The sequence below is a fragment of the Trichosurus vulpecula genome (assembly GCF_011100635.1).
Source record: "Trichosurus vulpecula isolate mTriVul1 chromosome X unlocalized genomic scaffold, mTriVul1.pri SUPER_X_unloc_6, whole genome shotgun sequence".
In the NCBI taxonomy this organism is placed as follows: Eukaryota; Metazoa; Chordata; class Mammalia; order Diprotodontia; family Phalangeridae; genus Trichosurus; species Trichosurus vulpecula.
The window spans coordinates 222,200-249,873 of NW_023494382.1; the positions used below are offsets into that span (position 1 = coordinate 222,200).

The 27,674-nt window shown below is 43.3% G+C and overlaps 1 protein-coding gene and 1 pseudogene across 2 annotated transcripts; one reads left to right on the top strand and one right to left on the bottom strand.

The window, feature by feature from the left end:
* Nucleotides 1–1,522: 1,522 nt before the first annotated feature.
* Nucleotides 1,523–27,674, bottom strand: LOC118833251 (DEP domain-containing protein 7-like). 2 transcript variants are annotated; one of them, XM_036740608.1, is made up of 10 exons: nucleotides 27,575–27,674; nucleotides 17,524–17,914; nucleotides 16,649–16,779; nucleotides 15,613–15,802; nucleotides 10,704–10,915; nucleotides 9,229–9,429; nucleotides 4,441–4,583; nucleotides 4,178–4,303; nucleotides 4,010–4,088; nucleotides 1,523–1,789 (listed from the first exon to the last, which is right to left on the bottom strand). In XM_036740608.1, exons 1-10 carry the CDS (start codon nucleotides 27,645–27,647, stop codon nucleotides 1,575–1,577), a joined length of 1,761 nt encoding a protein of 586 aa, XP_036596503.1. In that variant the 5' UTR covers nucleotides 27,648–27,674; the 3' UTR covers nucleotides 1,523–1,574. The 2 variants fall into 2 exon arrangements, with proteins under 2 accessions (XP_036596503.1, XP_036596504.1); XM_036740609.1 differs by lacking the exon at nucleotides 9,229–9,429.
* Nucleotides 8,133–8,787, top strand: LOC118833252 (annotated as a pseudogene).

The window sequence follows — 27,674 nt, forward strand, 5'->3', positions numbered from 1 at the left end:
CCATCCGTTCTCCACCTCTGACAAACCACCAAAACTGCTCCTATCTGACTAGGTTGCTGTCCATTGCCTCTAAGAGAAAATGAAATGCCTTCATCTGGCCTTGAGAGCTCCTCAAAATCTGGCTCCAGCTTGTCCTTCCAGGCTAATTGGATGCTATGTTCCAGCCAGACTTGCCTCCTTCAGCTGGAAGATGACATTCTCCCTCCCATTCTGGTGCCCTGGCACAAGCCCATGTTGGGTAAGCTCTCCCTCCCCTGGAATCTTTCAAGCCTTGCCTTAAATGCCATCTCTTTAAGAGGCCTTTTCTCATTTCCTCCAAATTGTATTTATTTTGTGTGTATATGTACACACATTTGATATCTTGTATTTACTTGTCTGGGACCAGGTGGCTCTCCCCACCATTTCAACAATCTGGCTAGCAGCTGCTGTGCGGGGGGTGTAAAACCAACAACAACCAGCTCACAGAACGCTGCAAGCCCACGTTCTTTTGATCTGCTTTACTAAGGAAAGCAACATTAAGGGGTTAACAACCTCAATTTAATTGAGCATACAAATATCATTCACTTAGTTCAGGGGAAAAAGCCAGCACCCTGAACTTCAGAGCAAATACAAACAAATTACAAACATCAACAGACCAAATACAATTCATAGTTACCAAGAAAACCATCAACATCTGAGTTCAGCCAGAAGGCCCTTACAGCAGCTGCCCAGAGTTCCGGGCCTCCAGGATTGAGAGCCTTAAACAAATAGCTCTGTTCTCCCTTTTTATACAGTTTCAGACATCATCAAACATCATCTGAACCACCAGAAGTTAGGCTCCTCTGATTAGCTCTGGTGTTAGCACCTCCCTTCATTGGCCCCACCTGGAACCCCACCTTAGTTACCAATTCATACCCACATAGGCTTAGCACCTAATAGATAGGGGTTTGGGCCTAGGGCTTAGCACCTAGTAAGACTCAATCAAAGACACTGAATTAATCAAAGGAAACAAAGGCCAAAGTCTTCAAGGATCCCCAATACACCCACCTCCACAGAACACAGGCTGCTTGATATTGGGGACCAGGGCACTTTGGTGCTTCTGGCTCCAGGCAGGAGTGTCTAGCAAAGAGTAGTCAATAAATACTGGAAGATGTGACTATGACGTTTACAAGTACCCTGTGAACAAAGCACTTTGTACCCTCCAAGATGTCTTGAAGATGGGAACTTGGATCCCATTCTTTTCCATTCTCAGTTCTGTGCACCTTGTCAAGATATGTCTTGGCCTGAGCTCTTAGGAGGATGTTCCCATGACCATCCTTACCACTGAGCAGCTAGGGGGATGTCTTGGCTATTTTACCTTCTGTTTGGGGAGCTGTATTTCTAAATCGATTCACCTTTAAAAAGTCATGGCCAAAAACATCCTGCTTATTACTTCATGACTTCATGAAAAATTTCAGACACACAAAAGGTATATGTATAAAAGCAAATATTTTATTTATCACAGTTTCATATTTAAATAAGCAACATTTCAAAACTCACAATATAGATCATACATTTTATTTGCAGATATACACAATCACTCTCATATACACAAATTATATAAAAATATTTGAAACTCTGTCTCCAAAATATTCAACAAAGATGTTTGGGTGACCCTCATAAAACTGACCCAGCAATTTCTTCTTTTCTTTGGCAGATAATTTGGAGTCCTCATCAATCATTTTTAGCAAAGATAAAAGCTCTTCCTTAGTGGTTTTCTGGGCACTGCTGTAATACTCACTTTGGTCATGTCTCTGGCAGAAAACATAACCTTAAACAAAAGGGAGAAATTTTCAAGGAAGTTCGTTTTTTTTTTACCTATAGAAATATGCCATTCAGGCAATATTTCATAAAATAATATGTAAACTTCTCTCATCTCATTAGAAACAAGTTAAGCCTTCAGCCATCAAATCCTAAACTTGTGCCTTGATTGACTAGGTCTGGTTGAGCCATTTCTCCTGGGGGTGGGGCTGGGGGTGGGGCTGTGTCCGTGTCCTTCCAACTCCACAAGCTCTCCATACCTGCTCTTCTAAACCTTTTCATCCCTACTCAAACCACCCATGGCTCCAGCTCCCCCTTGCCCCAGCTGAGAACCTCCTCTCATGTTTGACAGAAAAAACTGAGATCAGTCCCCAGGAGCTCCCCTTTCTCCCCTTTTCCTCATCTGTGATCAGTCGAGTACCTTTTGCCACCATCTCCTCCTTTACCCTTGTCCCACACGGTGAGGTGGCCTTACTCCTCACCAAGGCTCCATCTACCTGCTCAAGCCATCCCATCCCACCCCATCTCCTCCAACAGACGGCTCCCATCCTCCCAACTCTTTCACTTATTTTCAATCTCTCCCTGTCTACTGGCTGATTCCCTACAAACATGCCCATGTCTCCCTCATCCTAAAAAACACCTTCACTCGATCCTTCCCTCCCCACTCTCGTCTCTTAGGCCTTTTGTGGCTAAACTCCTCAAAAAGGCCACCTACGATAGGTGCCCCACTTGCTGTCCTCTTTAACCCCTTAACAATCTGGCTTTCGATCTTATTATCCCACCCAACTGCCAAGTCACCAATGATCTCTAAGAGCCAAATCCAATGGGCTTTTCTCAATCCTCATTCTCCTTGAACTCTCCCTGAATCACCCTCTCCTTCTTGACACTCTTTCTCTCTAGGGTTTTGGGACCCTCCTCTTGGTTCTCTTCCCTCTCTTTGGCTGAAACCTCATCTAGACCACTCCCTATATCCCCAGGTGTCCCACAGAACCCTTCTGTCCTGGGCCCTCTTCTCTTCTCCCTCTGCACTACACTTCCTGTGGTGATCTCATCAGCTCTTGTGTATTTCATTACTATCTATACAGCTGACTCTCAACTCTATCTATCCTCACCCAATTTCTCTGCTGACCTCCAATATCACATCTCTGATTGCCTTTAAAACATTTCAAAAATGGATTTTCAGTAGACATCTTAAACTCAGTATGACTGAAGCAGAACTCATTACCTTTCCCCTTAAGTGCCCACCCCCAACCCCCACCTCTCCTATTCCTGTAGAGGGAAAACCCATCCTCCAGGTTCCTCAGGCTCAAAAACATCCTGGACTGCTCACTATCTCACCCCACACTCCCTCGAAATATCCAAGCTGTTGCCAAGGCCTGTCAACTTCACTTCTGACATCTCTTGAAGATGCCCCCTTCTCTCCTCTGACACTGCCCCCACGATGGTGCAGACCCTCATCACCTCATACCTGGAGTACTGCAATCACGGCTGGTGGGTCTGTCTCCCTCCCTCATCTCTCCCTACTCTAATCCATCCCCTATTCAGCCACCAAAGTGATTTTCCTAAAGCAAGTCTGACCAGGTCCTCCCCTTACTCAGTAAACTCCAGTGGCTCCCTATTACCTCCAGGATCAAACACAAAATGCTCTAGTTGTCATTCAAAGCCCTTCATACCTAGCCCCCTCCTACCACCTTTCCAGTTTTCTTACACCTTGCTCCCCAACACATACTCTTCAATCCAGCGACACTGGCCTCCTGGCTGTTCCACAAACAAAGCTCTCTCTTGTTTCCGGTTATTCTCTGGCCGTCCTCCCTTCCCTGGAAGGCTCTCCCTCCTCTGCTCTGAGTACTGACTTACCTCCCCGGCTTCCTTTAAGGCCCAACTAAAATCTCTTCTTCATCAGAAAACCTTCCCCAGCCCCTCCAAATTCCAGGTCCTTCCCTCTGTTAATTATTTCCTATCTATTCTTGCATGTAGCTTGTTTGTACATATTTGTTTTGCCTACCGTCTCCCCGATTTGATTGTGAGTTCCTTGAGGGGAGGGACTCTCTTTATACCTACAGTGTTTAGCACAGTGCCTGGCACATGAAAGGTACTTAATAAATGTTGACTGAGTAAATATCTGAAACTTACAATTCAATAAACACAAACCTCCCCACAGTAAGTCACTTTCATTTGGTGCAGTGTCTCAGCTTCTACTGCCCCACAAAGAAAGTCACCTCCAAATTACCTATGTCTCTATCTGGATCTCTTCCTCTCTGTATGGCCATGAGTTTGTCACTGACGATTCTGTGTAGCAGTCCTGGGATCTTAAGAGACAGAATGGATAGCATTCAAGCCTTTCGTCTCGACTCTCTCTAGCAGGGTTCAGCTCAGTCCAGCCTCTTTCAGAACTTACCTTAAAAACATCTTTTTGATGATCCACTAAAAACAGCACCAAAAGGTCTATTTTGTCTTTAGATAATTTTTTGTTGTTTACAATCACTTTAGAAAACACTCTTTTCACAACCATCCGATTCTCACTCTACAAAAAATCCAAGCACACAGAGAGAAGAGGATTAGTGCCTCCTGGCTCTGCATTCATGATCACTGAAGTAGCTGCCTTCCTCTCACTTGGTGAAGAAGGTGGAGGCCCAGTCGTACCCACAGGCCCTGACTTACCTCTTTCTGCAACTTAAATTCAGAAGGACGAGCTGCCACAGCCATCAAGTACAACAGTCTTCTAAGTTCCTCTCTCCTGCTGGAATCCAACAGCTTCAGGCAGAGCTGTGTGGCTTCTAATGCTCTGTCTGTCTTCCCATTCACTTTAACCAAGGCAGAAAATTAGTTTTACAAACTACAGGAAGGTGAGAAGAAAACCAAGTCATCTCCTAAGTGAAACTACTACGTTTACCCCTAAAAAGCAATGCCTTTAACAACAAGAAGTTCCTTTTTGGAGTACAAAGGTCATTGTTCACAATCGCCCTCTACAGGAGTCATGATCATTGGTATCCCCACTCACACCACTATCCAGGAGCAGAATGAAACAAAGATCTGCACAAGGGATCTCTGAGGCCATCTCGCCCAATACCCTCACTGTACAGATAAGGAAACTGAGGCTCTGAGAAGTTAAGGGGCTTGTTCAAGTAAACACCAGAGTCAGGCTTGGAACCTAGGTCCCATCTGTACAATGGGATGATAAAAGCACCTCCCACCCAGAGTTGTCGTGAGGAGCTGAGCACAGCACCTGGCACAGAGTAAGCGCTATGTAAATGGGGGCTTTTATTGTTTATTGTTATTATCATCATTAGACGCCAGAACCAGGGCTCTTTCCACCGTACACGCCAAACTGGCTTGGACAGGCAAAATGATTTGTCCCACGTCACAACACTAACAGACTTCCCAGTCTCACCGGGACTGACACTCAAGAGGCTTGGTGCTGTCAGGCTGCCACGCTATCAAAGCAAAGCAGTTCTAAATCTCTGAAGGAGTGAAGTGAAACTAAGTTTTTATTACATGTTATACCTGACACTGTGATATGGCTTACCTAAATTCTGACAGAGGGAGAGGGAGAGAAGTAAAAAAGATCACTGAGATGGAATGGCAGAAAGGACCAAGGCACTTTCGATCTCACAACCTTGTCTGTCTTGACTCAGCAAATATTCACAGAATCTCCCAATGCCCAAGCCCTAGTGTTCTCAGCCTCCTCCTCCTCCAAGGGGGATGGGCTGGGGAAGTCCTCTATGTGCTCTTGGCTGGTCATGCTGAGGACCTGGGCTCTTTTGGTGTGCAGGATGGTTGGCAGATGTAGCCTGCTCTGAGCCCGAGTTCCCAGTGAGTCTTCTGTGGGCACCAAGCTACGGTGACCTGTGAACCCACAGGTTTCACATCCATCTTGTCTCTACAGCTTCTTCCCAATCACATCAAGGAACTCTGGGATAAAAGGCTAAGTCCAGTGAGTCACCCTAAGAGAGTATCCACGGGGCTGAGGACAACAGAATTGTGGCTCCTTAATAAACCCCCATGAAAAAACAGACTTAAAGTAGTTTGATTCCGTGCCTCTGGCAATGGTACTAACCCCCCTTTAGAGAGCTTGTTTAATCAGTTTTTCCCAGTTAATCCAAATGAAATTTAAAAGTACTTTACCGTACTCTAAACTTAAAATCCAAATCGACATACTTTTCCCAGTCTACCAGAGGATACTTAATATATGAAGAGGAGGCTATTAATTTACTATCAGCAAAGGACTTATTTTATTTTTCCAAGAAATGATAGATTTATAATAGTCCCTCCTTCCAATGACCCCATGGTTGCAATTTACAATTCATAGTTAGTGGTAGCATCTGTGTTCATGCAATCAAGTAGGGGCTGATCTCATAATTTTGGCTTCAATAACACAACCATTAGTCCACCCTGAGCTATACCCAGCATAAAAAGAATTATTTTGTTATGCATTCTTTTGGAAAATAATTGTTGCAGAAAACCACATCTATATTCGGAAAGCAAGTGATGCAAAAGGAAAGCATGCACACGTATAGTTAAGATAGAATTTAAAGAATGATGATTTGTACCAGGGAAAAACTTACCACTACTAAAGTTACATTTATTTAGCTTATATAAGGTTTTTAAAAGCATTTTCTATGATTGGGAATTTCATCATGCTAGATAGTTCTCCCTCAAGAGAAAAGAGAAAACCTTTAAGTCATTGAAACTGTAATCATTTAATCAATTAACAAGCATTTATTAAGCACCTACTATGTGCCAGGTACTGCTAGGCACTGAAAATACAAAGACAAAAGTGAAATAACTCCCTGCTCTTATACAGACCCTATATTCTCTCAAGAGATATAACATTTACATATCAAAACATATATGAAATAAACCTAAAATAATTTTTTAGAGAAAAGCACTAGCTACCTTAAGGCGCCAAGGGTGGAATTAGGAGATACTTTTTGAAGGCGGTGCTTGAACTGAATTTGGAAGGAAGCCAGGGGTTCTAGGAGGGAGAGGGAAGTGTGCCATCCAAATGGGGAGGTGATCTGGTGCTAAGATACAGAGATGGGAGACAGAGGGTTGTACATGGAAGGTTAGCCAGGGGGCAGTTTGGCTGGGCCATGGCATGTAGGAAGGGGACTAATGTATAGTAAGGCTCAAAAGATAGGCCAGAGATGGCTGGGCCTATGCTGACAAAAATCCCTTTGGCAGCTGTGTCTAAGATGTCCTGGAGGAAGGAAGAGCCCTGGGTTAGGATGGTCTTGAGGTAGAAGCAACCACATGTGACAACTGACAGCCAAGAGACGAGGAAAGGATGAGTTCCAGGGCAACTGGAGGATGGCGCCATTGAAATAAAGAACTTTGCAGGGAAAGGGGGATGGGGGGATGAGAATAAGTTCTCTTCCGTGGGGGCATGTAGGGTTTGAGATGCCCCCAGGATGTCCAGGCAGAAATGTCCATGAGCAGAGAGGACCAGAGGCATACTTCTGGCCATGGCTGCTACGGTGTGGATTCACTTGGCTTATTTGTCACAGGGTTTTGTTTTGTTTTCCCCTTTCTTTCCTATGTTTTTAATTGAGGGGACTGGCCAAGCGACCTGGGGTCAGTAGCAACGATGGCACAAAATGAAGGCCATTGTACCATTTTTAAAAATGCACAGAAGAGTCTAGAAGAGAGCACGTACAAGCAAGACAAGTTTGAAGGGAACATGTAGAATTCCTTGTATACTTTGAAGAAGCTGTGTATGAAATTAAGATGTAAGTTTCATATTGAACTTTCTTTTTGTGTTTTGCTGCAGGGCTCATGTTTACATGTAAAAATATGTTTTTAAGTTCAGGAGGGAGAGGGTGATGTCAGAGTGAAGCTTGGGAGAAGAACCACGAAAGCCTAAAGGTAGTGACGGACAGATAGGTCAAGGGGGCGAGGACACCACTGGGGAGAGTGGTACAGACAGAAGGGCGGAACAGCAAGAGGATACAAAATTGGGCCATTGTTCCCGAGTTCCACTGTGAAAGGGATGACAGCTCTGGAATGCCAGCTTGAGGGAAATGGCTGAATCATATTAGGGTCTTTTAAGGGTGAGGGAGGTTGGGTATGTTTTAGGGAAGGAACTAGTAAAAAGGTTGGGGGCTGGTGGAGGCAGGAGGTGATGGGGTCCAGGGGTTGCTGGTTTTGGTGTGAAGAAGCCTGGACTAAAGACTGGACTAGCCCGGACCTGGCAGGAGGACCCCACGCACCCGGCTGTCCTAGCTTCTCCCAGGCAGCAGAGGGCTCCAGACTGCCCGGCTCCGGAATGGGAGGGCGGGGCCCGGAGCCGGGAGCTGGAGCAGCTGTGGGAGTCGAGGTCTGGCCGGGATGGTAAAAGCCAGAGGCAGGAGTCATGCAGGCTTCAGTGATGTCTCTGGCCAGAAAGGAAGCCGTTCAGGCCACAGCCAGAGAGCTGATCAAGTTTGTGAACCGAGGACCCTCCCCCTTTCATGTGGTGGCCGAATGTCCAAGCAGACTCCTGCAGGCCGGCTTCCAAGAGCTCAAAGAGACCGAGAAATGGGACCTTCAGCCTGAAAGCAAGTACTTTGTGACCAGGAACTCTTCCACCATCATCGCGTTTGCAATGAGCGGGGGGCCAGTATTCCCCAGGCAATGGCTTTAGCCTCATTGGGGCCCATACGGACAGCCCTTCCCTTAGGGTGAAGCACAGGTCCCAAAAGAATCAGGCAGGCTTCCTGCAGGTTGGTGTAGAAACATATGGGGGTGGCATCTGGAGCACCTAGTTTGACCGTGACCTCACCTTGGCTGGACAAGTCATTGTCAAGAATCCTACCTCAGACCAGATTGAGCAGTGGCTGGTGCACATGGAGAGGCCAATACCGCGCATCCCACACTTGGCGATTCATCTTCATCAGACCGTCAATGAGAACTTCAGTCCCAACGCTGAGACCCACTTAATACCCATTCTGGCCACTGCGGTCCAGGAGGAGCTGGAGAAGGGAATGCCTGATTCAGGGTCTCCTGCTACCCAGGTGGACTGACACCAGTCAGTGCTTATGTCTCTGCTTTCAGCCCAGTTGGAGCAGAACCCTGAAGACATCCTGGAAACGGAATTGTGTCTTGCAGACACTCAGCCTGCAGTCTTAGGAGGCACCTATGAGGAGTTCATCTTCGCCCCCCGCCTGGACAACCTGCACAGCTGCTTCTGTGCCCTCCAGGCTTTGATCGACTCCTGTTCAGCCCCAGCTTCTCTTGCTTCTGAGCCTCACATTCGAATAATTGCACTGTATGACCTCAAGGAGGTAGGATCCCAGAGTGCACAAGGAGCAGAGTCGCTGCTGACGGAGTTGGTGTTTCGGCGTATGTCAGCCTCACCGCAGAATGTGACGGCATTTGAGGAGGCCGTGCCTAAATCCTACATGATCAGTGCCGACATGGCCCACGCTGTGCACCCCAACTACCCAGATAAACATGAAGAAAACCACCGACCTTTTTTCCACAAGGAGTTCATGGTTCGGAATGATCCCCGCTGTGGCTCAACCATTGGGCCCATCCTGGCTGCTCGTCTGGGGCTGCGGGTGCTTGATTTGGGCAGCCCCCAGCTGGCCATGCACTCCATCCATGAGATGGCATGTACTTCCAGTGTGTTGCAGACCCTCACTCTCTTTAAGGGCTTCTTCGAGCTGTTTCCTGTTGTGAGCCGCAGTTTTGCAGTCAATTGAGGCCTCTCAAGAGCTGCCTCTTCCTTCCTCACCCCATTAAGCCCAGAATGTCAGTTCTCACCTGACTCAGAATTGAAATATTAAAATGGATTTTTCATTCAAAAAAAAAAAAGACTGGACTAAAGGAAAGGGAAATTAGGGCTAAGACAGCAAAGGGGAAAGGAGGGGACTCAAAGTGAATGGCTTTTTACTTTCTCCAGCTCAAGGTGGAGGGAAGTGTGGTGGGGGGAGGCTTGAGGAGAGAAGGTGGGAAATGACAGAGAATTAATTTGGGGGGAGTAACTGAAGAGAGAGTTTAGTTGAGATTACTCCATCCAGCAGCACTCAAGGATGGAAAGCCAGATGGTGAGTGTTATGTCACCCAAGCTTAGGCGAATGTCACCAATAACTTTTAAATACCCTGTACCAATTATATAAAAACACTGGCAACCACATTCTAAAAGAAAAAGATCAGCTGCAAAACATAAAAGCACACAGGATTTTTTTGGTTATTAAATACATGCCTTTAAAAATGAGGTATGAAGAATTTGGAGCGCATTATTTTTATGTTTTTATTGAAATGCTTGGGCTGGGTCTTTTGGGGGGGTTACTGCCTTTAGAATAAAATAGTTTAAGATATCATGCATTATGTAAATAACTCCTCACATTCCTACAGTACTATTTTTACAGTTTTACCAAAGTACTATAAAAGTTTTTTATGAAAGTATCTAACAACCCTGTTGAAATATTATTTCCTTTTGCAGATGAGGAATCTGAGGTTTACAAACACCAAATGACTTATCCCATGCCACACAGTAACAGCTAAAATTCCAACTAGGGTCTCCGGATTTCTGTCCAACCTTCTTTCCCTACTTAAATACGTTGTATAAATCCATTATCCATAAGAAGGCAATACCAGCTTATGTGGTATGTTCAAAAACACAGAATGAATGGTACCCAGCCACTACTAACTATGATTGGAAGTTACGACTGTACAATGAGCTAGTTTTGCCATATCAAATGTGCTTTCTGCTTCATTAAGGGCTGTTCAATATCTAGATCATTTTGAATCACCCCTAATTCAGTCACCAAAATTTACGAGCTGTTATTAAAATGTAGGAATTTTAATGGGCCATTTTCTAAGTGGATTTAGGTCTATCTACAATGTCAGCTTTAGAGTTTAAGTAAAAACCATTCATCCAGAAATTGATTTTTTTCTCCTGTAAAAGACAAAAATACAAGGACTATCAAGTTTTTGCTTACCTAGGAGTTCTGTAATCTCCATGTGGATTTCAAATAAGTGGTTTAACAGAGGTTCCCTACTGTTGTAGTATTTACTAATGGCATAAAATAAGCGTGCTTTCCACACATCTCTGTTCTCTGGTGACTCAGGAAAATTTCTGCTTAGCTCCACCACCATCTGGTCTGGAAGGTAGTCTAAGCAGTCAGTCGCTGCGGAGAGCCATTCATCATCCCTAGAAAAGCAGATACTGTTAAAAACTACAAGACTGAGTAAGTACACAAGAGTTTTCTTCTCCTGAGACCACCTCACGGTGGGCTGCTATGCCAGCGGAGCTCAGGTTCTTGTTGGAAGGATGGCCATCTGCTCCTGATGCAGACTGGCTGCTGTCTGGGAACCAGCCTGGCCAAGTTTAGAGAGGTTCACCAGCAACAGCCAAGCCACTGAGTGCTAAATCCTTGGTTGGTACGTTGCCGGACAGCCAAAGAAAAGTGCAAAGGTGCCTTGGTCCTAGGCTGCCGCCCTCTTCTGCTTCTGCAAGGATGGCAGCAGAGAGGCTAAAAAGCCCACAGTGGATGCCAAGAACCACACCATTCTGACCTTCTCAAGAAACATTTTCACTGTTGGTCCTCCAAGTGTGAGATCTCTAAGTCAACATCCTACAAAAGGAGCGGGATCCTCTTAATACTGATAGTCTTACTATGACTGAAGTCAGGAAATAACGAAGGGAGAGCTCAGCGGAAGGAAGTTCACAGCTTCTTGGAAAGGCTCATAAAGAGACAGCTTTATCACCTTTCAAATAGCAACAGGCATTTTATAGGACACTTGGCCATTTTGCTTTGAAGTACTTATGAAAATAAGGAAAAAATATCTACCATAAAGATAAATGTAGCTTAAATACTAATTTCATCTGTCATAAAAAGGAGAAAAATGAATGAAGTATGAAGGATGAACCTATGAAGAACTCTATAAGGCCTCCAAAATTAAATTAATATATTTTTAGATGGTGACATCAAGGCAAAAGGTAAATATAAGGGGAGATGATCAAAAATGCTGCTTTTATATTATGAATATTTTATTCGAAGAGAGTAAGAAGGCACTGAACATCAGGGAGAAAGGAAATTGCCTATACCTTGACAGAAAACAACTGGTTAGCAGTGTGGGAGTCATTTCTGAACTCACTGTTGATGCACAGTCAAACTTCTTCAACTGGCTAGAGCAAAGATTAAAACCTGCCAAATTAAAAGGGTAAGATGAAAAAGCATAGCATGCAGTTTAAAAAGTTGTAATCCAGCTTAAACAAGTTAGTCATGCTCCTTTTCCCTCAAGTGGGGAAACCAATTTTTATTAAAAAAAATTCTGAGAAAGACTATCACTGAATCCTTCTGTGCAAGTTCAAATAAAGTTTGCCATGAGGATGAGGACTGCCTGAGCTAAGCAAATGGAGCAGCAGTGTGCAGCATGAGGTCAGCAACTAAACCCACTAGAAGAATGTACACAAGAGAATGGTGGGAGATGAGAAAAGGAAGCCATGGCGGAATAAAGCAAGTTTGCAGGAAAGTTGGCCAGATGTCTGGCTAAACCAGATGAGACCATAAGCATTTAAAAATATAATGAGAGGGCAAAACACTGATAAAAATAAGGAAGCTCTGACAACATTTTTATAATGTAATAAACATCTGTTCATTCATGACAATGGGCCTACCATAGCTGGAAGGGCAGGATGGTACTTTATGAGAAGCCTGAGGAAGCAGAAATATCAAGAAAGAGAAAGAGAGTGCATAGGATCCCCCTGACTAGAGGCAGAGCAAATCTATGCTCTGGGGGCACCAGGAGGCTGCCAGGAGAAAATCATGGCCAGTATTCATGCAAACAGGAAATCAAGAAGATGCCAATAACTAATGACTACATTAACAACTCTCTAAGAACTCAAAGAATACTCCAGACATCAGGAACTCAGGCATATCCTGATGAAGAAGACAGGAACAGGGAGGTCCTCTCAACACTTTACAGAAGACCACAGGGACAAGTCACTCCACTTCCCAGTCTACCACGAGAGGGGATTAGGTGAGAGTACCGAGATTACCTCAACGGTCCTTTCTAGCTCTAAACCTGAGATCCTATTGGGCATAAGGAGAAAAGATTTGAGATCCCACTGGGTTTTTTCGCTATTAAAAAAATAACACAAGCATTTGTTAAGTAACTACTATGCTGAATGATCCACTGAATATTAATACCAAGCAAAGCAATGCCAATACAAAGCAAAACAAGACTCAGACATGGGCCAGTGTCATGGAAAATGTCTGAATACAAATGGAAGAAGGATTCTCTGCAAGAGAAAGTGTTCTCCTAAAGGTTCAGTGAATGACATCATGCTGATTTCATCAGTCCTTGGAACCCTACAAAGCCTGTGAAATTATGTTTTTAACAACCACTGCTCTAAACAATTAACACAAAGAAAAAATAAGTGGATGAAGAACGCTTAAGGTCGAGTCTGTGAAATGCAGTTCTACGGAAAGCTGGCTGAACGGGTCTACCAGAACATCCATCTCAGACAGACACCACAGTTGGATAACGAATTTTAACCAAAATCAAAAGGAGGAAAAGAGTAGGCTAGAATGAATTTGGGAAATTGTGCAATGATTTAGCAATGCCGACTTACTCCCGAAAGCCCAAACCTGTTTTTAAAAAATATCAGTATTTTTCTAGTGATGCTGTGTCACAGCCTCCAAAGAATCAAAACTGCAGGTGACCCGAGGAGCAATGGAGAGACAGATGGTCAACATAAAACAGGCAGCAAGACACGCGCAGCAACACGTTACTGCTTACAGTGCTTCTTGTCCACAGAGGGCTGGAGGACTTCAGAAAAACAGATGAGGCCACATTGCAATAATGGCCAGTAATGTGACCAATGACAGCCCCATGCTCCTCAAGTGTCTATAGCATGTGGGCACAAATGGCATGGACAGAGTAAAATGGCCAGGCTGAGGGTGGCTCTGTTGGTGACATCATGGGCCCACTGAGATAGGGGAAAAGCTCGGATATTCTACAAGCTTCCACTGTACACTTCTGCTGGAAAACTTGTGCGCCTCCTGGAACAGACAAGGCCTTTAGACTAGATCAAGATACTCCCACCTATGCTAAGAGATGGCAACACAAAGAAAATTCCCAACATTCTGCAGCTGGAAAGGACCTTACAAGTCACAAGCCAACTTTCTCACTCTACAGATGACGAAACTGAAACCCAAAGTCTAGAGCTATGACTAGATTTTCCTGATACTGAGTCCAAGTCCAGTATTCTTTCCATGGTGTCAGGCTGCTTCTTTCTAGAGCTTCTGGTACAATTTATGGTCCTTATTTTTGCTAGGAGGAGAGGTAAAGTTTTCTGTAAAGCTAATTGTCAAATGATTATTCAAAATGTTAACTTCAGACAGAAATAGAAAGTAATTTTTTTAAAAGCACCAGTACGAAAAGTAAAATAATATTTTTGTACATTTGAATGTTTTATGTGTCAAAGTCAGTAGGAGAAAAAGGACCACAAGTGAAGAAATCTGGGTTCTGACATTAATTTGGTTTGTAAGCTTTGTAGAATTCAAGGTCCTAAAAGGTACTGACCAATTTTCATTTTTGTCTCTATATCCCCATAGCCTAGAACAGGGCCATGAATATAGTAAGTACTCAATAAATGTTTCTTGATTTTGGTGTAAATTTGTTGACTCCTAAAAAGTCACTTAACTTTAGGGCCTCGATTGTAACATCTATGAAATGAAAGGATTGATCTTTGGAGGTATCTGTCAAATTTCAAGGGGAGGTGCAACTTTCTAAGTGGGACTGAACCAGATTAAAATGTAACTAGAAATGTTTAATGAAATAAATAAAAATACAATACACTATAGATAATGTTAATCTGTGGCTTTCTTTTGAATTTGACACCACTGGCCTAGATCAGTCCAAAATTATATACTAACATTCTGTATCCAAATAAGACAAATACAGAAAGTTACTCTGATTAAGACTTCAATTATGCATTTTTATTATTAACTATCCCTATACTGTTAATTAAAAGATACCAAGTTAGAGTTAACCTAATTGACCAAGGTCAACTATCTTTTGCTATTTAACTGTTAACAAATTCATTGATATATGGCATTCAAAGGGTTGATTACAAACTGTCAGGTTCCTCCTTCCTAACTGGGCTAAAAAAAAGTTAAGAATTGACTGATATTCCAGTAAAATACAGTAGGCTGTTTGAGGGCAAGGGCTACCTTCATGCCTGATTCACCTAGCAATGCGCCTTCCAGGTATCAAGTGCTTTAATAAGTCTGTTGAATGCTATAACCTAAGAACTTACTTTCAAATGAATCCTGGAATAAAATGTAAAACTTGTTAGGAATTTATGAAATTCTCTTAGTTCAAATCTTACTTTAAGAATCTTGGTAAAACTGAACTGTGATTGTAGAAATAATTTTTCAAAAATTCAGCCAATGTAGTTCATTGCCTTAAGAGCATCACTGTTGTTGGAGGCTGCTCAGAGCCTAAGAACAGGCCAGGTTGACCTCTATGGTAAGAGACGAAGTTGGATGGCCAAGGACCACAACTTTCTTTGCTTGATTAGGGAATTATCTATATGTGGAACAGAAATCAGAAAGTGAGAACTTGGGGAAACTTAGAACTCTGAGTATTAGTTACCTAAAGTCACAAAGCAAGTTGGTGACAATGAGAGTAAATCAAATTACAGGTATATGCCCAGTGACCTGTGACTATGCCAAGGAGTGGGTAAGCTGCTGTAACTATTTGGAATTCTACGTATGACTTACAAATACTCTTAAAAATTTTTTTTGTTTTTGTTTTTTGGCAGGGCAATCGGGGTTAAGTGACTTGCCCAAGGTCACACAGACAAATACTCTTAAAATTATCAACATTTCTACATACCGTGAGTCACTATAGGCCTTGAGAATGCATCGGTCCAAATAGCTACTGGTGTTGATCTCATCTGGTTGTGCCTCAGGATGAGGAACCTCAGGTACCATCTCTTGATGCTGAAGCAAGGACTCAAGGAGAGGGAGGTCTATAAGCTGTAGCAGGCGCCCAGTGGTTTCTTTTCGCCATACTTCATTAATGACTACACAGGGAAAACAGCAACAACCAATGATTGCTAATTCAAATGGTCACCCCAATATTTCCTCAGCAGACTCAAGTCAATAAGTTAGTGGCCATTGAAAGATATATAAACTTTACAAAATGCTCTCTTCTAAGAAGGGGAACAATTAGCGGTTTGTTTAACATGTAGTAGAATAGACTTTGCTTTCTACTGTACAAAGAATGTAAAGAATTCCAGTTGTCCAATCTGTCAGATAAGAGATCAAGTCACATAACTCATGCTAATAAAGACTTTGGAAGAAAGAATGATTCACTGAAACTAAAAATTAGCTCTGAACTACTGGCTGCAGATTATTCCACTCAGGGTTTCTACAACTCTGCTAGAGGGAGGAAAAGTCATGATGCTGCATTCTACTGACAGACAAGTAAACTAGTAAGCCAGAGAATAAGAATCTGAAACTGAAACTGGGATAGGATTCTGATATGCATTTTAGTTGATCTTACACCTATTAGAATTTGAAAAGAAAATATTTACATTTGAGAAAGCACTTAAGTTATAATTAACTGCTGTTCATTAAGTTATAATTAACAAAGATGCGTGCAAAACAGACTTCAGTTTTGACTCTGCCAGCCAATATAGCACCAGCCAGTATTCTTCAAGAATGGCTTCACTGATTTATGCTTTAAAGAGATAATAGACTTCTATTAGAATTGAAAAATACAAACAACTTCAACACAATGTTCTCTCTGAGCTATTTCTCATAAAAGACTAGGAAAATATCAAGCAGATGACATTAACAATGAAAAAATAACTCGAATCCTATTTAAAGGCATTTTCGATTTCTCAACATGTATCATCTTAGCTTACCTTGAGGAGACAAATTTGTGGAGATATTTACACGGGGGGAGTTAGCAGGCTTTAAACTCAGATTTTCCCACAGATGCTCTAAACTTGTTGATTTCAAAGCAGATGAATTAAATAATGGTGTCTTCCCACATCTTAAAGCAAGAGATCTAATTTCAGAAATCAGTACTTACAGACTGAATACAACCACCTTCATCAAGCTGCACTGACTGCATCCTGCTCTGCTCACTGGTCTTTTGGGTTTTTATTCATTTGAGAACTGAAAAGTCAGCTTCTAGTACAAGAATGGCGGAATGGGCAGTGGCCTCAAGCTTAAAGCAATCGCCTCATTCACCCAATTTCTGAGCTGCCTTGATTGAGCCAGGGCTGAGCATTTTCTAAGTACCCCAGAGAAAGTGTGCTTCTCCCCTAACCCACCTCCCAAGTTCTTTCTTTGGTATCTTAGTTCTCACGCTGGCGGCTTTGGAAGCTACGAAGATAAATGATGTGATCTAATGAAAAAAGTTTCTAATACATTTGTTACCGTCGTACATCTTAGCAGTCGAAAATACTTAAGACTCCCTACTTCACTGATCCTACTGAAAATTCAAATTTAGGCTTTACTTACCCAGTAAAATTTCAACTCCTTCCAAAGCCAAACACATTTTATGAAAAATAATTTCACTTTTTAAATATTTTTCATAAACTTTTCCCTTAAATATTATGTTTATTAAATACAAAGTTCACTGAGTTCATTGTATTAAGAGATCACTCACAGGCCCAAGATCTTAATGAAAAGGAGCAAAAAGACAACTACCCCCTTTTTTTTGAAAAGAGAGATAAAGTCTAACTCCCCCTCCCCACCTCACCCCCAAATGACTGAGGAACTCGCCACAAACCTGGAAGGTGAACACACTCTATTCTCTTTTCCTGACTGAACATCCTCTTGGTCAGGCACAGCCATGAACCTGTAAAGGCTACAGCTACTGTCTTCAAACACTGGCTGTCTGTCTCTTCCAAAGACTTTGGTCGGGACTGCTTCAAACACTTTGTAGTCCATTAATGCTTGACATATTCTCACAACTTTGGCACGAGTATCTACATCTCCAAAAAACTTATTCTGAATTAGATGAGAGAAGAGAAGGTCCACAGCATCCGAACCAACAAAACAGTCATCATGCCATTTCAAGTGGTGCCTTCGTTTCTTGACTTCCACTTCTGTTTGAAGGGTGTTTACAATGCTGCTCCAAATATATGTGGCCCCAATGGACTTCCGTGCCACGCTGAAGCCTGGCAGTGAAAAGAACACAGCAACTAAGATTAAGGGCAGACAACCAAGGACAACTGCAAAGTCACCTTTCAGGACCAGCTGCGAGGACAGATTAGTTTTTAGCTTGGTCTTCGACAAGGGAGTTGAAGACCTAGTATTGTGGGAAGAATACTGAACAGTCATGAGACCTGACAAAGGCTGGGAGACCCTGGCTAAGTCACTTCACTGCATCTTAATTTATTCATCTATAAAAATAGGTATTAGACTAGTCAAGGTTGGGGAACCTGTTGCCTTCTAGGTCCTCAAGTACAGCCCTTTGACTGAATCCAAACTTCACAGACAGAACAAATCCCCTTAATAAAAGGATTTGTTCTGTAAAACCCGGACTCAGTCAAAAAGCCGAACCCAAGGACCTAAAAGGCTGCAGAACTTGATGATGGACTAGGTGATCTCTGTTATCTCTGACTTGTAGTTCTGAGATTATAATTCTATGCTAGGAATAATCATCCAAACATTTAAGCACCTACAATATGCAGAGCAATGTTCTAAATAAAGAGTTTAGATAATAGTCCCTGCCCTTATGGAGCTTAGTAGGATAAGACACAACTGAAGATAACTATAATACACAACAATCATGTTGTTCGGTCATTTCAATCTGATCTTGACTCCTCACCCCATTTGGGGTGTTCTTGACAGAGATTCTGGAGTGGTTTGCAATGTCTTTCTCCAGCTCATTTTACAGATGAGCAACTGAGGCAAACAGATGAAGTGACTTGCCCAGGGTCACACAGCTAGTAAATGTCTAAGGCCAGATATGAACTCAGGAAGATGAGTCTTCCCGACTCCAGGCCCAGTGTTCTATCCACTGTGCCATCTAGCTGCCCTAATTATATTAGATAGGATAAGAGCAGTAACAATAATAATAGCTAACTTTTTATAACACTGAGTCTCGGTTTATCCTTACAGCAGCCTCATGAGTAGGTGCTATTATCATCCTTGTTTAACATAGGAGGAAACTGAGTCTCAGAGACTTGCTCTGAGCCACAAATCTAGTAAGTGTCTGAAGTAGGATTTGAGCTCAGATGATCTTAACTTTAAGTCCAGCATTTAAGTCCACTATGGAGAACAATCTATGGAGGTTGGAAAGAGAAGGTTGGTAGTGGGAAGAAATAAGGAAAGGCATAGAGCGGTAGCATGTGAGTTAGCCTTTAATAAACATGGAGGATTTCTAGGGCTGTATCCCAAAGAGATCATACAACTGGGAAAAGGACCCACATGTACAAAAATATTTATAGCAGCTCTTTATGGTGGCCAAGAATCGGAAATCAAGGGGATGCCCATCAATTGGGGAATGGCTGAACAAGTTGTGGTATATGAATGTAATGGAATACTATTGTGCTATAAGAAATGGGGAGCAGACAGACTTCAGAAAAACCTGGAACCTCACATATGAACTGATGCTAAGTGAGGGGAGCAGAACCAGGAGAACACTGTGCATAGTTACAGCCACATTGTGCGATGACTGACTGATAGACTTAGCCCTTCTCAGTAATGCCAGGTTCTAAGACAACTCCAAAAGGCTCATGATGGAAAGTGCTATCCACATCCAGAGAAAGAATTGCTGAGTCTGCATGCAGATCAAAGCACACTATTTGCTCTCTCTTTTGTTTTGGTTCTCCTTTTTCGCAGTTCATCCCATTGGTTATAATTCTTCTTTACAACATGACTAATGTGAAAATATGTTTAATGTGAATGTATATAGAGACCCTATATCAGATTGTACACCATCTTGGGGAGAGGGGAAGGGGAGGGAAAGGGAGAAAATTTAAAATTCAAAAGCTTGTGGAAATCAATGTCATAAACTAAAAATAAATAAATTTAAAAAATAAAAAGAAACCTTATAAAAATTTTTTAAAAACATGGAGGAATTAAACAGGTAAACTGGGTGAAAGGGAAGGCACTCCAGGCATGGAAGAGGGTTACCACAGGACTGAGGCTGGAATGTATAGGGTGTGCACACTCAGAGCATTATCCAGTTTGGTTACGGTAGAGAGTAAAGCAAGAGGACTTCAAGGATGCCAGGCAATGGAAGAACTTCGATGCCAGGCAAAAGGGCTTAGATTTGACTTGGTAAGTAATAGGGAGCCACTGAATATCTCTGACCACAAGAACAAGACTGGCTCAGTGCTTCGAGGTTAGTCCTGTGGCTGCACAAAGAGGAGGCTAGAGGGAGCAGAGAGAAGCTGACAGAGTGTAAGAGACAGGGCAGATATGGAATGTAGTGATGGACCAGGACTCTGTCCTCATTATCTATGAGTGGCACAGAGGAGATGCTTAAGAAATGTTTGTGACTAATTCTGAGGTAAATGAGAATTACAACCAACACCAAGCCTGTAAAGACTGGAGAACAGGCATTCTTGTCTTGATAGACAGAAGGAAATCAGAAGGAAGAGGTGGTTGGGAGATGTAGTAGAGGCTCAGCTTTGGACATACTGTGTTTGAATTGTCTGTCTGGGGCTCAGTTCTGAAGAAGTTTAGCACATTGCTCTGGAGTTCAGGAAAGAAAGGACAGCCAGACCTAGGGACAATTACTGGCCACACACACACCCCTTTACCTATAAACTTTTCACATACCCAAAGCTAACATTATTTTGAACACTTCAAGCAAAAAAATACTAACTTTTTGTAGCTATTTATATTAAAAAATCTTGTTCTTTTTGATGCCTTTGTTTTCCTATCACATCCTCCTCTCCCTACCCCAGGGGCCATCCCTTTAAAACGAAGAATGAGAAGAAGAAAAAAATTTAGTGAAACCATCACTTGTGTCTGACAGCATATTCACTTCACTATTTCATGTCCATAGATGCTGACCTCTGCCCGCCCCCCCCCCCCAAAAAAAAAGAGCAAAGGGGACTTCCTCCAGATTGGTCATTAGGATGGACGACAGGTCACTGTGTCTGGGTTGGTTGGTTGTTCCCACTACTGGAGTTATGGTACATGTTGTTTTCCAGGTTCTGCTGATTCCCCTTTACTTCAGTTGAAGTTTTCCCGTGCCTCTCTGAATTTCCTCCCTATTCACAGCACATCCGATTACCACAACTTGGGCAGCCTTCCTCCAATCAACGGGCACCTTTGTTTCTAGTTGTTCGCTGCCACAGAAAAACATGACTATGACTATCCTGCAGAGAAAATGCATTGGTAGAGGCACTTTCCCGTATCCACGAAAGCAGCTCTAGCCCTTATCTCCAATGAATCTTCTGGCGGATGTGGGACCTTTCTTTGTGTCTTTTGACTCCTCAGGGCAGGTACCTTCTAGGGGGATCTCTAGGTCAAACATTTTAGTCCCTTTTAAGCATAATTCCAAATTACTTTCCAGACTGGCCTATGGCTCCACCAGAGTATTAATGTGGCTGATTTCCCAAAACTACCAATACTGACTATTCTCATCTTTTGTCAGCTTTACTAACTTACTAATGAGACCTTACTAAATGAGGGCAGTTTTGATTTATATTTCTCTTAATAATGATTTATAGCAATGTTTCCTATGCTTGTTATAGCGTGTAATTTCTTTTTAGAAATTCTTGGTCAGTATCTTTTGACCACTTATCCACTGAGGAATGTCACTTGGTCTTCTACATTTGTATCAATTCCCCATATATCAAACATTGAAAATCATTCCCTTGCCTATCAGGCCTTTATCAAAGACATAAGTTGCCAAGTTTTTTTCCCTCCAATTGATGGTCCCAATTTTAGTAATGCAAAAACTTTTTAATTGGAATTTTTATTTTCTTTTGTTTCGTTTCCTTGTTTCGTTAAGAATCCTCACCCCAACCAAAGGCTAACTTTACATCCTGAAACATTAGGAAGATGGTTTTCAAGAATCAAAACCACATTTAAAGGCTGAAAACACTTCACAATGCCATACCAAATAAATACTCGCCATGAATACCTGCATAACCATGTCTAGCAAAAAAGCAAAAGAAAACAAAACGAAAAACTATGTCTAGCAGTTTCCAGTATGAATCCTGGAGAATGCTTCAATGACTCTAATCCAGGGGTGGGGGCCCTGTGGCCTTCTAGGTTCTCGGGTGTGGCCTTTTGACTGAATATGAGTTTCACAGAACAAATCCTTTTTTAAGAGGATTTGTCCTGTGAAGTTTGGATTCAGTCAAAGGGTAGCACTTGAGGAACTGCCTCATTGGCAATGAGGACAAGATGTCCAATAGTGTAGATTGCAACCCACTCATGGCTACTTACCTTATGTATTTTTTGTGATTGGTTACTCATGTCCTCCTATAAACCCTCCATAAACAAGATGAAGAATGCAGCAGGGTCAAGGGTATCAATGTAGCACAAGTCTGTTACATTTCTTTTGAAACAATGTAAATGGCAACTGTATCACTTTGGGGACGGGCCATACAGCAGCCTTTATTTAAGAGAATTTAACTTACTCTAGAAGAACAGCTCCCCAAACTGACACGTATGACAGAAGTGTGAAGGCACTGCGAGGTGGAGGAAGACTGGAAAAAGAATCTGAAAAAAGAAAGAAGACTGGAAAAAGAATAAGGCAAGCCACTTCACTTCCTTCAATCTTCTCCAAATCCAGGCTTTTAAACCACTTTATTTTTGACTTCCACTGAAATAGACTCTAGAGTTAGCACTCTCCACAGGGACGGTAACCCCAGGGTGACACTTCTCTGGGGATCTTTGGGCTGGGCCAGGGAATGGAGTGCACACAGTTACCAATCTGAGGTCAGTGAGAAAATAGAGAGGGGAAAGGGCAGGGTCTACTTTAAGGCCCAATCTGTACAATGGAACAGGCAAAGGATAAACCGCGTTTATTCACAACCTGTTCCTTAAAGGTGAAAAAGCAAGATTTTCTACGGGATAGCTAGCTAGCTAGATGGACATAAGATTAAGGAAGAGGTTAGGGCAAGACAGGCACTTGTGAAGAAAAGCTTTTCCTTAGTCCCCCAGGAATAAAACAGTCTAGTCCCTTCAGATCTTCTCCCCACTTAGACCACAATTCCTAACAAATGCATTCTGGGATGTTTCAACTCAAGCACTACCACCTACAGAGCCAAACCAGGTCATATTCCTGCAGATACTTTAATACCTAATGCACAATGGATCTGGCCAACGGAGATGCCCAAACCCACACCAGGATAACCTGTTTTCTCAACACTCACATCAACAGGCGAGCACAGACACCCCATCCACAAAATTACTTAGCCTTCCTCTTGTTTATCATCTAATATCAAATAAAAATTAACCCACATTCGGCTAAAATGCACCTTAGTGTGATATATCCCACATCAAACAGGACTTTTCAGGAGGCCAGAAACAAGGCATAAAGGAGAAGAACATTTACCATCAAAATTCCAATCCCAGTCTTTCATTATCATATTAAATACATACTAGCCAAAGGTTTTACAATTCAGTGTCAGTCCCATGACATGTACTTTCTATATGGTTTGAGGATTTCACTCCCAAGAAATTTAAGGCATGTCTACAGCACAAGATGGGAAGCAGGCCAAGATTTAACCATGTCAGAAGACAGGTTTCTATATAATTTTGTATTCTGTATTCTCCCCTTTCCAGCTGCTGCTCTCCTGGGTTTCAACTCCAGGGAACAAGATGCCCTCTTAGGATAAGCTCAACACTCCTAATCTCCAGCCTGCATACCACCTCCCTCAGCCTCCTTCTCCCCTCTGACTAGAGGGGGAAGTACTAAACTCCTCCCAAAGCCTTCCTTTAGAGAGGTCAGAAATTGGACTTGCAGCTCCTTCTGCTCTCCATGTGGACCTCTGCCTGGTTTCAACTCTACAGAACCCTCTGGGCCAGAGAGGACACCTTCCAGAAGGTCCTACCAGGTCACTGGATCATAGATCTAGAAGCCTTTTGGCCAATCCATTCTACAGATGAGAAACCTGAGATCCAGAGGCTAAGTAACTCACCCAGGTTGGGTCCCACAGAAATGACAGCTCCTCATTCAGACACTCATGTAATCCCCTTGACTCCAGGCCTTCTCGAGTCAGTGCTCCTTCTACCCAAGTTCCAAGGATAGAGGGACTGATGTGGACACTGTCATTGCTAACACCTGAGTCATAACCACATATCTCTCTAACCAAAACATTAACATTACTGCTGTGTTCCAAACCTCATTATACCAAAACAGACACTGGGGGCCTCAGACAACGAAGGTACTCATTTTAATACCACAGTACATTAAGAAAATAAAAACCTCCACTGCATTATAAATTGGGCCAAGATCAAGGGTCAAAGCTAGCTATAACTAAATACTTCTCTCCTATTTACCCTTTCCTAGGGCTTAGAGCTAGAAGAAATATTGGATACAGTCTAGATAAGGAAACTGAGTGCCAGGGAAATGAAATGCCTTGTCCAAGGTCACAGAGCGTAGAAGGAACAGGGCCAGACTTTGAACCCAGGTCTCCGGACTGCAAGTCCTGGGCTCTTCCTAATATGCCATGTTGCTTCTTCCATCAGAAAAGCATCAGATCAAACAAAAGCCTCACAGAGAACCTCAACATAAGCCATAAAATCAATGCCCAAAATGGGAAATGCAACAGGGAAGGAGGCCAGTCTGACTCAAATTCAGCCTGAAGGTTTCCTTTTCTACAATCCCACAGACCACAGAAACTGAGTGGTATGAAAAAAGTGGTCCCCTCAGTAAAGGGGCTAATCTGGCAGCACTCACCATACAACGGCTTATACAAAGCTAGAAACGCTGTGGATTACCAGTCCTAACTAGGAAGAGAGGATGAAAGCCTTTGCTGGGCACTCACCAATCGCCCCTGCCAACAAAGGGGTGTGCATTTGGGGGTGTTTGTCGTAAAGACTGGGATACTTTATATAAATGTTATAGCTCTGAAAGAAAGACTCGAGAAAAAAGCACTTATGGCTAGGAAGGACAGCCATTTAAACATGTTCGAGTCACACAGAAATCACAACAAAGGCAAGCCATGGTCCTCACCTTACTCAGGGAAGAGAGAGCACATGGGAAGCCCTCTGGGTTCCCAAGAAAAGTGACACTGTTCAAATTCAAGGAATGACATTACTGCATTAATGGGTAACATGCCATCTTTTCAGAGATTCTGTCTACATTTAGAGATGAGTCCAAGATCTGCATTTTTACAGGTCCTTCCAGCCCCCTCCGCTCCAAAAAAGCAGAAACCCATAGGCACACAATCAGAAGAATCTGAACTTGAAAAACATAACTAGCAAAGGAAACGAGAGACATTCAGATTTATAGAGTATATTGTAACATACTTTATATCATATTAAAACATATAAATATAATTACAAATTACAATTTCTCAGCCCCTTAAAAAATGAGAGGTCTGTTTCATCTAAAACACAAGAACTTTCCTTGAGGGTGCTAATCAAAAAGTCTGAGAAGTCAAGGAAGGAGCCCCTCGGTGGCCCCTCTAGACTAGAGTGGCTACTAGTCTTTTCTTTCTAAAAGGGTGAAGAAACAAAGGCAAAGATGCTTGCTCATTGAACCAATAGCAAGAGACCAAGAATTGCTGGTTCCTATTGCTTTGCTCAAGTCACAGACTGAAGTTTTGTTATGTATCAAAAAGTGAAAATGTGATTAACACACTCTACAAGCCAATGATTGCCCCATGAGGCACAGCACAAGCCAGGCACAAGAAAGCACTCACAACCTGGCAGTCCTGAGCATGGGCCCACTGTACCTGGTCTTCAGGGGCTATACTGTCTTCCAAAGGCTCAACCTTTAGGCACTTGTGAGGGAGCCTAAAAAAACCTACCCAAATAACACATTTTCTCTTACCTACTAACCCCAAACCCAGTCCCTGTACTACATATGGCAAATGGAGTGACCCAGCATTTTTCAAATCAGGTTAAGATTTGTTAGCATACCATCCTTCCTCCCTTGGAGGGGAATGAACATGAAGATTTCTTACAACTTTCCAAACAGCATATTAGTTTTAAGGCATAGGATGCAGCAGAAGTGTTTCAGTAACTAAATTCTATCATTTACAACAGCTGAATCTCCTTAAAATATAGGAGAAATGCCTTATTAAAGACATTTCTTAGAAAATCAAGACTCACAAAACATTTTTTTTTCCGGTAACGACTTTGATAGTGAACAAATATTAAGGGCCAAATACCAGATTAGGGTCCCAGACGTGAGCTTGTAAGGAAGGCCATAACTTCCATAAGAAGGAACAAACCTCATGAAAACCTCATCTTAATGAGTACTCTGCAAATGAGAGACTTATTTAGGGATAGAGATCAACTATGTGGTTAAACCAGACCGGAGACAGAAAAGAAAACTCGGTTCACCTGGTTAAAAGGAAAGCGGTGATTCTATTTCTTTACTATTTGGAAATACGATATATTTGCAATTGGGGCACCTGAATGTCAATTTATTCCATGCTGTACAGAATAGCAGGCATTATTTTCGCTAGAATAAGGCAGGAGAAAGTTCATTCAAGACCATCTAGCTCAGTATTATTTTTTTCCTTCCCCCAAAATGAGGAATACAAAGTCACTTGACCAAGGCAAACAGCCAGCCTATCGGGATCTTCGATTTGATTCAGTTCGACGAGCACCAAGTACATGAAGACAAAAAACCGAAAAGTCCCTGCCCTCCAAGAGCTTATGGTCTCTCGTGGGATACAGGGGTATTTTTGTGTGCTGGTGAATACCAATAGATTCAAGGCAGGAATAGCTTAGTACAAAGTGCTTTATTTTAATGAGGCTGTTTGGCACAGCAGAAAGCACTGACTTTTGCACTTCAGTTTCCTCATCGATCAATCAAGTATTCGTTAAGCACCTACTGCCAGTGAGGCGCTGGAAATAGAATAAAACTATTCCTAAGGGTTAGGGATTCGCATTACTTTTAGAGACAAACATAAAAAAAATATCTATTCAGCCTAATTAAGGAGTTAATAAAATCCTTTGCAAACTTCAGAGCCCTATCGATAAGCCCGCAATTATTATCAACATCAAGGCACAGTTCAATACGCGGAAGGGAGGACGCCTGCAAGGCGGGGAGGCGAGGTGGTTCCTAAGCTGCACCCCCGCACAAGAGAGAGGTTGGGTGGCGGCCAGAAAGGGGGAGGGGGGTTTCTAGGAAGGTGGGTGGGGGCGGCCGTCGCAAAGGTTCAGGAGAATCTGCCCGAAAGGCCATAACGGGTCCAGACTGGCCCGGGGCCCCTCCAGCCCCGTCCCGGCCGGCGCCCCCGCGTCCTAGAACAGGAGGGGAGATCGTTGGGGGGGGGGGCCCTGGGAGGTCCCGGCTGTGGGGTGGGGGGCGCTCAGGTGAAGCGGCTGAGCAGACGCAGCCTGACTGGGGGCAGGGATCAGTGCCTCCTCTCCCCTGCCCGGAGTCCTTAGCGGGGACGCGACGCCGAATTTGTCTCACTCCTCCGGGCTGCCGGACGAGCCCGGGCCAGGAAACCCAAGCGAGGGAGCGCGAGCTCTGGGGGGGTGGCAAAAAGCGCGAGTCCAGAGTGGGGGTGGGGCGGAGGCGGCGGCGCGAGGCTCGGGCAGGAGAGGAACCCCCCCGCCCCCCGCGGCGCGGCGGCCGGATCAGCGCCAAATGGCCGGGGGCAGCGAGCGTAGCCGCCGGCGGAGGCCAGTGAGTGATCCCCGGCGGCCAGCCCAGCCCTCGGCCCCTGCGCACTCACCTGGGGGCTTGTGCTCGGGGCTGTAGAGCGCGGAGATGCTCAGCGCCGCGACCTTCTCCTGTACCGCAGACATGACTGCTTTCGGCTGCCGCGGCTCCCC